This window comes from Sturnira hondurensis, unplaced genomic scaffold (assembly GCF_014824575.4).
Source record: "Sturnira hondurensis isolate 20B ecotype Veracruz unplaced genomic scaffold, ASM1482457v3 Scaffold0023357, whole genome shotgun sequence".
Classification (NCBI taxonomy): domain Eukaryota; kingdom Metazoa; phylum Chordata; class Mammalia; order Chiroptera; family Phyllostomidae; genus Sturnira; species Sturnira hondurensis.
In genome coordinates this window covers 319,451-332,314 of record NW_028095988.1, presented here as the reverse complement: position 1 = coordinate 332,314, position 12,864 = coordinate 319,451, and the positions used below count along the sequence as shown (strand labels likewise).

The following is a 12,864-nucleotide window of genomic DNA, read 5'->3' as shown; positions in this document are numbered from 1 at the left end:
GCCGCGGCGCGGAGGCCCGTCCCCTCAAGCAGTTCCCGCAGGCGCACAGCGATGCTTGGCGTCCTTCGCGGCCTGAGGGTAAGGAGCTAGTCAGCTCCAGAGCATCCGTACGGTAGAGCTGCGGCCGGGACGCCCGGCTGGGAGGTGTGGCCGGGCGGGGATTACACGCAAGGGGACGGCGTGGGCCCAGGATGGCCAGCCGGCCTACCTGCCCAGCTCCCGGAGGGCGGGGATCATAGACGCCAGCTCCAGGCCGGGCTCGCCCATGCTGCGGAGGCGCGGCGCTCGTCCTCGACGCGGAGGCGGGCTCGTGGCGTCTCCACCGACACTGTGGGAAAGGAACTCTCCACGTTCGCCCGAGCCTCGCGGGGCCAAAGATCCTGCCGGAAGCCGCGGCGGGTTCCGCGCGCCAGGCCATCCCCATTTCCGCGGACGCTAAGGGCGGGCGGGGTCAGCGGCGGGCGCGCTCCGGGCCCGTTTCCCCGGCAGCTTCCGGCGGTACCTGGAGCTCGGGCGGGATTCGCCGAGTCTGGCGCTTTAACTCCGTGCTCCCTTGCTGGGGCCTGGGAGGCTCAGCAAGAGATAACTCGGATGTGAGGAGAGGGGCCTGGAGGGTCCCCAGGCTGCACTCCTAGTATCACTCTAGTGAGAACCGAGATAGTTACATTGGTCCAGTCCAAGACTAGACCCCTGTGTTAGGTTTCCCGTGTTCTTCCCACTCTCTTGGCAGCCTTTCTGAGACACCTGGGACACCGTGCAGAGGGGGCGGTGGGAGGGAGGCTCCTCCCAGGCCTTTCTGTTTCAGCAGGTTTTTTCGACTTCAGGTCACTTAGGTTTCCTTGCAGGTTCTCCTAACCTTTAGTATTTAAAAAGGAGATTGAAATGTATTAAAGGTGACTGACCAAATCAGCAGCAGTACTGTGTTTACACCTTAACAGGCGTCTAAAGTGAATCAATGGGTTCTGGCTGTAGAACTCAACCCAATTTGTTTATTTTTATTTTTTTATTTTTTTAATATATTTTATTGATTATACCATTACAGTTGTTCCCCCCTTCATTCCTCTCCACCCGCACACTCCCTCCCCCACCATTCTCCCCCCCTTAGTTTATAACCACGTGTCTCTAGTTCTTTAGATTCTATATTTCCCCCACTATTCTCACCCTCCCCCCTATCTATTTTCTACTTACTGTCTATGCTATTTTCTGTGCCTTCTCCCCCTTCTCCTCCTCCCACTCCCCTGTTTCTAACCCTCCATGTGTTCTTCAATTCTATGGTTCCACTCCTGATCTAGCTGTCCTCTTGGTTTGCTTTTGTTTTAGGTGTGGTTGTTAATAACTGTGTGTTTGCTGTCCTTTCACTGTTCATATTTTTCTTCTTTTTCTTATAAAAGTCCCTTTAGCATTTCATATAATAAGGGCTTGGTGATGATGAACTCCTTGAACTTGACCTTGTCTGAGAAGCACTTTATCTGCCCTTCCATTCTAAATGAAAGTTTTGCTGGATAAAGCAATCTTGGCTGTAGGTCTTTGGATTTCATGACTTGGAATACTTCTTTCCAGCCCCTTCTTGCCTGTAAGGTCTCTTTTGAGAAATCCGCTGACAGTCTGATGGGTACTCCTTTGTAGGTGACTGTCCCCTTATCTCTTGCTGCTTCTAGGATTCTCTCCTTCATTTTAGTCTTGGCTAATGTAATTATGATGTGCCTTGGTGTGTTCCTTCTTGGGTCCAACTTCTTTGGGACTCTCTGAGCTTCCTGGATTTCCTGGAAGTCTATTTCGTTTGCCAGATTGGGGAAGTTCTCCCTTATTATTTGTTCAAATAAGTTTTCCACTCGTGGCTGTTTCTTCCCCCTTCTGGTACCCCTATAATCCGGATGTTGGAACGTTTAAAGATGTCCTGGAGGTTCCTAAGCCTCTCCTCATTGTTTTGAATTCTCATTTCTTCATTCCATTCTGGTCGGATGTTTCGTTCTTCCTTCTGGTCCATTCCATTGATTTGAGTCCCAGTTTCCTTTCCATCACTATTGGTTTCCTGGACATGTCCCTTCATTTCAATTAGCTTAGCCTTCATATGTTCCTCTAATTTGTGACTATAATCAACCAGTTCTGTGAGCATCCTGATAAACAGTGTCTTGAATTGTGCTTCTGAGAGGCTGGCAATTTCTCGGTCGCTTAGAGTTATTGGCTCTGGGACTTTGAGTTCTTCTTGCGCCATCTTTTGGGCTGTTCCTGCCTGTTCCGTAGCAGGATCGGAGCCCTAAAGTGTTCCCTAGAGCAGGGCAACTCAGTCGCTGGGTTGTGACGTTGTATGTGGGGGCGGGGTCAAAGAGGGACAATGGCTTCCCGTCTGTCGCCTGCCGCCGAGGCCCCCACCTGCGCTGCAGCCTCCACCGTCACCAGGCCCACTCGTTTTGTTCCACTGCACTCGAGTGTGCCACCGCCATCAGCCCTCCACCACTGGGTTCGCCCCCTGGGGCCTGTGTGGTCCGTCTCACTGTGCGAGAATGTGCGACCGAGGTCAGTCTGCCCCACACCCCGACTGGTTCGGGCTGCCTGCGCGCCTAGGTCGGGGATCTGTCCTGCCCGACCCAGCTCCGCTGCTGGCTCCGCCCCTCTTACCGTCCGGTTGAAAGGTTCGTAGTTGTCGGACTTCCGTATAATTCCGTTTTCTGGTCTTTTGGTGTGTCCTAGTTCTCCAAACCTTTGTTGTATGCAAACTTGGTTGTGGGAGAAGGCACAGTGTTTCCACCTATGCCTCCATCTTGGCGGAAGTCTCCCAATTTGTTTATATTAAAAAGATAGCCATCTTAAGACACTTACCATGTCAACAGTACCCTTTTAATCAGGCAAAGCCATGCTGTGTGCTTACATTAGTTCTTTGGTACATGAGTGTTGATACGGCATCTTTAAAAAATCAAAGTTATGGAATGAAAGCCCAAAATCCCTGCCTCAGGGATTTTGCATTTGCTGTACCCTTTGCCTTGAGCTTGAACACCCTCTCTCATCGCCTCTCTTCAGATATTTGCTGAAATGCCACCGGAGAGCCTCATAGAAACTAGCACACTGTTTTCCCCTCCACCTGCTTTATTTTTCTTCATAGCACTTAGAACTAAATGGCATATTGCATGCTATTTTACTATGTCCTCCAGTAAAAATATAGGCTCCTTGAGAGCAGGGTCCCATGTCAGTCACTGCTTAGACATCCAGGACCTAAAACAGTGCCTGGCACACAGGCATTCAGTAAATACCTGTTAAATAGTTGAATGGTAGAGTGGAAAGAACATAAGATTAGGGATTAGAGGCCCTGCACAGGTTCTTATTCCATCTTAGAAACTATATTACCTAGTTAAAGTTACTTAATCTCTCTGTACTTTAGTTTTTCATCTGTAAAACAGTATTGAAAATATCTACCTCACGATATTATGGTAAAAATTAAATAAGAGGTGAGAGAGTCCTACCTAGAATATCGTTTCTTAGTTAAAATTAATGAAGTATGCAACACATGCCAACCAACATAAATCCTGACAGTGATACTGAAGAAAAAAGGCAAATTGCAAAGGAATGCATAACAGTACCTCACATACATACCATTTTAAAACCACAAAAAAGACTGTGTGAGTTGTGTATACATACATATATGCTAAAATTATAAACACAGGGTTGTAAAGGATATACATCAATTCCAGAAAAGTTGTACCTCTGGAAAAGGCAACAAGGGAATGAAATTATAAGACTTCAGCATATCTGTGAGGGATTTCTTTTAATAGGATATTAAATAATCATGACAAACTTAACATTTGTTGTACATGGGTGGGTGTTATATTACTGTTTGTATCCATATGATCAAGATATCCAAAAATGCTTTAAAAATATACTTTTAAAGCTTAAGTTGAAAAACAGTTTATCAACTAAAAAGTAACAAGCATTAGGTATTATTTTTGGATCAGATAAAGAAGACTATAAAAGTTACAATGTTATACAGTAGGCAATAGCTGAATAGCATTGTAATTCTAAGAGAGAGGATTAGAACAAAAATTAGAAACAGCAAATTGGGAATCCACCTTAATTCAAAAAGGTATTTTTGTACAAGGTATTAGGTACTGTGACACAATGATGAGGAAGACAAAGTCAGTTTTAAGTATGTGCCATTTGTGGATGTAGAAAGGATATAATAACCCAGCAAATTAAAAGCAGTGCAAAATCCGATGAATGCTAGAAGAAAGATACAAATAGCATGCATTGAACAAATAGAGTGGGGAGAGATCATTATCTACTCTGCTGGAGAGAGGGTATGTCAGGAAGGGGTTCAAGGAGAACATGGCACTGCATCTGAGACAGTGATAGGGGAACTCAGGAGTTAAAATTTTAGCTTCGATCGTAGTTGATAGGCTTAAATGAGCTTTATACTCCATATGTCTACCTTCCACATGAATTTTTCCCTTGAATTATTACAAGGGAATTTAGTTTTTTTAACTTTTTATTATGGAAAATTCAAATATATACAAAGTAAACCGATAAAGAACCCCCTATGTTTATCGTCCAACCTCAACATTATCAGCATAAGGCGAGTCTTTTTTTTAAAGAAATTATATTTTGACTTCTGATCAAGAGGGAGGCATAAACATGCTTCCCCTAATTGTAAAACTACAGCAAAAATTACAACTAGATTATAAAATAAATGTCACTCAGATTCATCAGAAAAGCAAGCTGTGTGGAAATTCAACAACCAAGGATTTAAAGAAGTCACATTCATCCAGACTAGTAGAAGGAGCAGAGACATGGAGTGGCATGAAAAGGCAGCAGAGTAGGAAGTCCCACATTCACGTGTTGTGGATAAAAATCAGGAGAGATGCCTCAGAAGCAAGCAATCCCAGCCCCAGACCATACCACCCAGCCCGAGGTTCCAGCACTAAGATTAGTCCCCGTAACTTCTGGCTGTGAACACCACCAGGGGTTGGAGTGGTGGAAGAAACTGCAGGTTTCTCTGGAGACTCCTCTTAAAGGACTCACAAAGGTCTCAGGACTTATGCAGACACACCCGCCCTGGGATTTAGCATCAAGGCAACAGCTGGAAGGGCGTAAGTGGCACATGGGGAAAGTAAAATGACGCCCACTGGGCAAGTGCCAGGAAACAGCTTCCTGCTGGGAAAATCTCCAGAGGCCAAGCAGTGGCGTTATCCCCTCTCCAAGCCCTACTCTACACAGACCCACAAGTGGTAAAACAGGTTGCCCCACCTCATGATTACCTAAGGCTCCACAGGTGCCTTTTCTATAATAGGCCACACTACTAAGACGAGGAGTCAAATAATTAGGTAGAGTCAGCTCTACCTAATATACAGACATTATATTTTATTGATTATACTATCACAGTTGTCCCAAATTTTTCCCCTTAGCCACCCTCCACCCAGACCCCACCATTCCCTCAGGCAATCTCCACACTGTTGCCCTAGTCCATGGCTCATGCATATATGTTCTTTATTTTTAAAATGTATTTTATTCATTATGCTATTAGCGTTGTCCTATTTCCCCCACCTTTATTGTCCGATGCCCTGAACCCCACCTCGCACCAGCATTCCACCCCACCTTAGTTCATGTCCATGGGTCATACATATAAATTCTTTGGCTTCTCCATTTCCTATACATTTCTTAACCTCCACCTATCTATTTAGTATATACCATTTATGCTTCTTATTCCCTGTACCTTTACCTCACCCCTCGCCTTCACTCCTCCTCACTGATAACCCTCCGGGTGATCTCCATTTCTGTGATTCTGTTCCTATTCTAGGTTATTGCTTAGTTTGTTTTTGTTTTTGTTTTAGGTTCAGCTGTTGATAGTTGTGAGTTTGTTGTCAGTTTACTGGTCATAGTGTTGATCTTTTTCTTAGATACGTCCCTTCAACAATTCATATAATGAGGGCTTGGCGATAATGAACTCCTTTAACTTGACCTTATATGGGAAGCACTTTATCTGCCCTTCTACTCTACATGATAGCTTTGCTGTACAGAGTAATCTTGGATGCAGGACCTTGCCTTTCATGATTTCAAATACTTCTTTCCAGTCCCTTCTTCCTGGAAGATTTCTTTTGAGAAATCACCTGATAGGTAGTCTTATGGGAACTCCTTTGTAGGTAACTCTCTCCTTTTCTCTTGCTGCTTTTAAGATTCTCTCCATATCTTTAATCTTGGGTAATGTAATTATGATGTGCCCTGGTGTGTGCTTCCTTGGGTCCAAATTCTTGGGGACTCTCTGAGCTTCCTGGACTTCCTGGAAATCTATTTTCTTTGCCAGATTGGGGAAGTTCTCCATTATTTTTTCAACTAAGTTTTCAATATCTTGCTCTTCCTCTTCTCCTTCTGGCACCCCTATGATTCAGATGTTGGAACATTTAAAGATGTCCTGGAGTTCCTAAGCCTCTCCTCGTTTTTTCAATTCTTTATGGGAGCCATTCTGCCTGGTTTCAAGGACAGTAGCCTCATTAACAGACAAAAAGTTCTCACAGTTAGCACTGATTGGAAAGGCCTTGGAAACATAAGCCACTAAGGAAACAGAACATTCCCTCATGGCAGGAGCATAGCCCCTGCCTCCCTCATTTTATCCTGCTCAGCCCTGAAATATGGCTGGTTAGTCAATGATGAGTAAGATCCCTCAAGGGAGGGACAACCTAAACCAGGTACAGCTATAAAAAGGGCCATCAGGGAAGGACTTAGGAGACTATAGAGAAGGGGCAAAAAGACCCTCACCCCTCGGCTTTGTCAGAGCCTGAGTCCTCATTCTATCAGTAAGAAGTCTCCTAATCTCTTGGCTTGCTTTGCTCCCTGCTGCCTGACTCAGCCTGAAAACAATGCCAAAAGCAGCTGCAGCCTTGTACTGGAATGGACCATTGCCAGGGTGCAAATCAGGCTTGAGATGGAATGTACATTGTTTCCTTTGAGGCTTGCTCTGCCTATTGATAACCATGTTGATGTTTGAGCTGAGAACATAGGGAGTGAAACTCCCTGCATCATGATACATGACTCAACAACCTTCTTGTGTCAGCATATCTCACCAACCCTGACCAGAGACAATCTCTGTGTTTCTTCAATTATTATTTGTAGATGATGTCAGTTTTTCATGACTGTAGCTTTTTGGACATTGATTGATGAGCTTTACATGCATACTATGTGTGTCTGTGTGAGCTGAACTCAATAAATACCCAGGGAAAAGAATGCTGGAGGCTCTCTCCTCTGAGAGACTAGCCAGCCTTTTCTCCTTAAGCAGATCTTGTCTCGGAAGTCTCCTTTCATCTGCAACAGCAGGGAGAACTCCACTGGACTGAGATTCCCACAATTCTTGGTTCTTCATTCTGTTCTGGTTGAATGTTTATTTCTTTCTTCTGCTCCAAACTGTTGATTTAAGTCCTGGTTTCCTTCCTTTCACTGTTGGTTCCTTATACATTTCTCTTCATTTCACTTTGCATAGCTTTCACTTTTTCCTCCATTTTGCAACCATGCTCAACCATTTCTGTGAGCATCCTGATTACCAGTGTTTTGAACTGTACATTGGATAAGTTGGCTACATCTTCATCGCTTAGTTATGTTTTTGGAGCTTTGATTTGTTCTTTCATTTGGGCTATATTTTTTATCTCAGCACACCTGTTACATAGTAAGGGGCAGAGCCTTAGGCATTAACCAGGGTGGGGCAACCCACATCTCTGCATTATGACACTGTATGTGGGGGAAGGATCCAAGAGGCAACAATGCCACTTGCTCAGCTCTCTGCCAGCTTTCAGTCACTTCCTCCACTACCCATAAGCAAATTTTGCCCTTCTGGTGCTGATTCCGGGGTGGGTGGGTGGGTGTACTTTCTAGGACCCTGTAGGTCTCTCCAATGAACAGGAAAGAAACTCTCTCCTTCACAGGCTGTGAGTTTCTCCTGCTGCCACAAAACCCACAAGTTTAAACTGCCAGAGGTTTTGAGGCTTCATTTCCCTGCGCGGAACCCTGGGTTGCGCAGTCTCAGTCCCCAGTTGGTCTTCCTAGTTATCTGCACACAACTGTGGGACCACTTGGTCCCCCAGATACCACCTCAACTGCCTGGTCCTCCAGCTGCCGCCTTACTGCACTCCTCTCTGCTCTGGCTGCCTGTCTCCGACCCTCCTACCAGTCTGGATGAATGTTTCTTCTTTAACTCCTTGGTTGTCAGACTTTCATACAGTTTGATTTTCTGGCAGTTCTGGTTGTTTTTTTTTAAATTTCTTGTCCTTCTTTTGGTTATGTAAGGAGCCAATGCATATCTACCTATGCCTCCATCTTGGCCGGAAGTCGTGTATATCCATGCATAAATGTTCTTTGTCTACTCTATTTCCTATGGTGTACTTTACATCCCCATAACTATTCTTTTACAATCAAATTATATTCTTGATCTCTTCAAATTGTTCAGCCATCTCCCAGAACCCTCTTCCATCTAGCAACCATCAAAACATTCTCTGTACCTATCATTCTGTTTCTGTTCTGCTTGTTTGTTTATTTTGGTTTTAGATTCAATTGTTGATAGGTATGTATTTATTGATATTTTATTGTTCATATTTTTGTCTTCTTTTTCTTCTTAAATGACACGTTTTAATATTTCACATAGTACTGTTTTGATGGTGATGAAATTTTTTAGCTTTTTCTTTTTTTGCTCTTTTTATATAGTATATTTTATTAGTTTGTACTAATACATTCTCATATTACAAAGGCAGTTTAGTACAAGAATCTTCTGATATTTGAGTTATCTGAAATAACATAGAACTGTACATCAAAAATATCCTCATTTGGATAACAGAAAGAGAGACAAGCTAAACAACAAAAAAAATTTCCTCTTTACAGGTGGACATTGAAGTGGACCTAATTCGGTTTTCTTTTTTAAAAAAATATTTTGTGTATTTATTTTTAGAGAGAGGGGAAGGGAAGGAGAAAGAGTGGAAGAGAAACACCAATGTGTGGTTGCCTCTCACGTGTCCCCTACTGGGGACTCGGCCTGCAACCCAGGCATGTGCCCTGACTGGGAATCGAACCAGCGACCCTTTGCTTCACAGGCCCACGCTCAATCCACTGAGCTACACCAGCCAGGGCCAGTTTTCTTTTCAAAAGCCTCCAAAGACAAAAGCATCTGAAAACCTAATTAAGATGAATAAAAAGTTTTTTTACTAAACTACTGGTCTCTGGCACCATTTTCTGTTTCTGCTGTTTTGAGGCAGGTTCTTCTTTGTCTGTTTCTTCTCTTGCTCTTTTTCCTGGTCCAGCTGCACCATTTTCATCACGTTCCTCATCACTATTAAATTTAGTCTTCTTGCCCTGAAACTGTACTTTTCCTTTAGCAGACCCAGTCTGGGCAGCTTTATTTCCCTTTCCTTTTCCTTCAAATCTGCAACCTTTTGACTTCCATTTGTTAAGGGATTCTTGTTGATCTTCCATGGTTTTCTTCAATGCTTCTTTTTCCACATCTCCATCTAGTACTTCCCATGTCACTTCTTTGTTCCTTAGTTGTAAGTTACCGTTATTTGCATCTTTGGCTTTATCCAGTGCTTCCTTAGCTTTTTCTTTAAATAAAATTATTCCCTCTTTTGCTTCTCTGACAAATTCTATCCATTTTATTTCACCATGATTTGAGAAAAGGATGTGCAAATCTTCTTACAGGTCTGATCACCTAGGTCCCCCGAGAATTTCAGCAAGCAGCCAATCTTTTCTTCTAGAGATTTGATTTCAGCATTTTCTGCTAACTTCTGTTTTTCTTCTTGCTCTTGTTTAGCTCGTAATTTAGCTTCCACTTTATTTTGTTTTCATTTCATTTTTTTTTTGCAAAGTAATCTTCCTTGAAAAGTATTAGTAGATCTGTATCTTTGTACTTTTGTCCAGGGGTCTCCACAAGCTTTTTAGCACACTCGATGCTATCAAACACAGCAAATATTGATCCCTTAAATGCTTTGTGCAATGTTCTTCTCATCTGAATATTTAGTACTTGACCTTTATCTTCTAACCATTCTTTAATGTCATCAAGGGTTGCATCAGTAGCGAAGACTTTAATACAAACAGATCTGTTTTTTACATCATTTTTATACTCATCCGTCACTTCAGGGAGGGGTTTGTTTGGAGATCTTCTGATTTTGGTTTTATCTTCACTTATCTCCATGAGTTCTGCCTTTGATTTGCTCAGTGCTTCTGCTATTACACTGAAGTCTGTTGTTAGACGGTTTAACCTATTGAATTTTATCATTATTTCCAAAGGCACCCAGCCTTCATCCAGTTTGATCTGTTCCTTTAAAAATTTGTCCTGTGGCAAATTGAAGTCATCAAAATAATACTCAATTTGATGACAGATTTTAGCCTCCAGAGCAGCCATTTTTCATCACCATTTTTGGCCATTCTGGCTATCTTTTAGGCCCCGGTCCAGCAGACTCGGGCCACAAAATCACTAACAGTGACTGCTGCGTCTAGCCTCTAGCGCCGCCAGCTTGCCTAATGTGTATCTTTTTTGGCTTTTTCTTGTCTGGGAAGATCTTCATCTGTCCTTCAACTCTAAATGATAGCTCTGCTAAGTAGAATAATCTTGGTTGTAGGTCCTTTCTTTTTATTACTTTGTATATTTCTTGCCAATCCCTTCTAGCCTGCAAAGCTTCCTTTGACAAATCAGTTGACAGTCTTATGGGAGCTCCCTTGTAGGTAACTAACTGCTTTCCTCTCGCTGCTTTTAAGATTCTGTTTTTGTGTTTAACCTTTGTAATTTTAATTATGATGTGTCTTGGCATGGGCCTCTTTATTTTCATCTTGTTTGGAACTCTCTGTGCTTCCTAGACATGTATGTCCATTTCTTTTACCAAGTGAGGGAAGTTTTCTGTCATTATTTCTTCAAATAGATTTCCATTTCTCACCCTCTCTTCTCCTTCTGGAACCCCCAAGATATGAATGTTAGTATGCTTGATGTTGTTCCAGAGGCACCTTACACTATCCTCATTTTTTCTGGATTCTTTAGTCTTCTTCCTGTTCTGGTTGGTTGTATTTTGCTTTGTAATATTCCAAATTGTTGATTTGATTCTTGGCTTCATGCACTGCACTGTATATTCCCTGTAAATTGTTCCTCATTTTATTTCATGTATCCTTTGTATTCCTTTGTTTCTGACTGAGTCTTTTTTATGTTGTTGAGATTTTCACTAAGTTCATTGAGCATCCTTATAGCCAGTGTTTTGAACTCTGCATCTAGTAGCTTGCTTGTCTCCATTTTGTTTAGTTCTTTTTCTGGAGCCCTGTCCCTTTCTTTCATTTGGGCCATGTTTCTTTGTCTCTTCATTTTGTCAGCCTTCCTGTGTTTATTTCTATGCATGATGAGAGCTGCTACATCTCCTAGGCTTGATAGAATGGACTAATGTAGTAGTTGTCCTATAGGGTCCAGTGGCACAACCTCCCCTATTACCCAAACTGGGTACTTGAGTTGCACCCACTCTGTGGACTGTGTACACCCTCCTGTTATAGCTGAGACTCTCTGCTATTGGCACATCCAAGGTCAGCTACCACCTGTATTTTATATGGGGTCACACAGCATTAGCTACAAAATGATCTGCAGATGGCTACTACTTGTGCTGGGCTTGGAGGTGACTAGGTGAGGCCAAGGTGTGAACCAAGGCTAACTGCTGCTAATGCCAGGCCTGGGGCACCTTAGTAAGAGGTACTAGCTCACTGGCTTCAGATGCCACTTGTTTCAGAGAACTTAGGAAAATCCGAAGCATATGCCAAAACAAGTCATTTGTATAAAAAAGCCACTGTAAACAACTTGGGTGGGCCTGGAGGTTGGGTTGGGCAGGGCCTCAGGAAGTCACCACGTGGGGCAAACAGTGTGAGCCAGGTTGATGGAATCTCAGGTATTGCTCCCACCTGTTGGCTCTGTTGTTCTGTGGAGGAAGGCTCTGAAAAGGAACAGTGGCCTCTGCCAGCACTTCTGTCTGGGAGAAACCTTCCCCCCAGCTCTTGCTCTGATGTTGGACAATTGATTTTCTCCCTGTGTGTTTCTGGTGCCTTGTAATTTACTACCCTGACACTGGAGCTCAGGAGGAGTGAGTTCAGGTAAGCCTTTGCATGGGCCCTTTGAGAGGAACTGCCTGAGACTCAAGCAGTTTGTCCTTCACAGCCTTAGTTCCAACCAAAAGTATAGTAACTCTCACTCCTGACACTAGAACTCTGGGCTGTGGAGGCTGGTATGGGGCTGGAATCCTTCACTCCTGAGATACACCTCTCAGTTTTTATCCACCACATGCGGGTGTGGAGCCAGCCCATTCTGCGATCCACCTCTCCTATCAGTCTCTATGTAGTCTCTTCTTTAACTCTGTAGTTGTAAGATTTCCATTCAGGTCAATTTCAGATGGTTCTGAATGATGGTTGTTGTTCTGTAGTTTAGTTGTAAATTTGATGTGGTTATGCAAGGAAGCTGGCCAGGTTTACCTATGTCACCATCCATCTTGACTGGAAGTGGCCAGTCATTTTCATCTTTAACTCCCCCACCCCATTTCTCCTGTCTTTGATTGGATTAGTTTAAAGAAATAATGAGCCAGTTAAAGAAAGACAAATACCATATGATTTCACAAGAAACCTACAGCCAATATCATACTGAACAGGTAAAAACTAAAAGCTTTCTAACTAAGATCAGAAACAAGACAAGAATGTCAGCTTTCACCACTTCTCTTCAACACAGTATTGAAAGTTGTAGCCACAGTAGTAAAACAAGAAAAAGAAAGAAAAGACATCCAGATTGGAAAGGAGGAAGCAAAACTGTGATTGTTTGCAGATGACATGATACTATTCAAAGAAAATCCTATAGACTCCATCAAAAAGCTACTCGACCTAGTAAGTGAATTT

General features: G+C 43.1%; 1 protein-coding gene and 1 pseudogene across 1 annotated transcript in view; both read right to left on the bottom strand.

Annotated features, from left to right (window-relative positions):
* Positions 1-417, bottom strand: part of ATR (ATR checkpoint kinase) — a 126,947-nt gene extending 126,530 nt beyond the window's left edge. The window contains exon 1 of the mRNA XM_037037454.1: positions 209-417. Coding sequence (XP_036893349.1) covers positions 209-267 — 59 coding nt within the window. The 5' untranslated portion in view covers positions 268-417. The remainder of the gene's footprint in view (positions 1-208) is intronic.
* Positions 418-9,101: 8,684 nt separating this feature from the next.
* On the bottom strand, positions 9,102-10,472 carry LOC118980916 (lupus La protein homolog; annotated as a pseudogene).
* Positions 10,473-12,864: the final 2,392 nt, after the last annotated feature.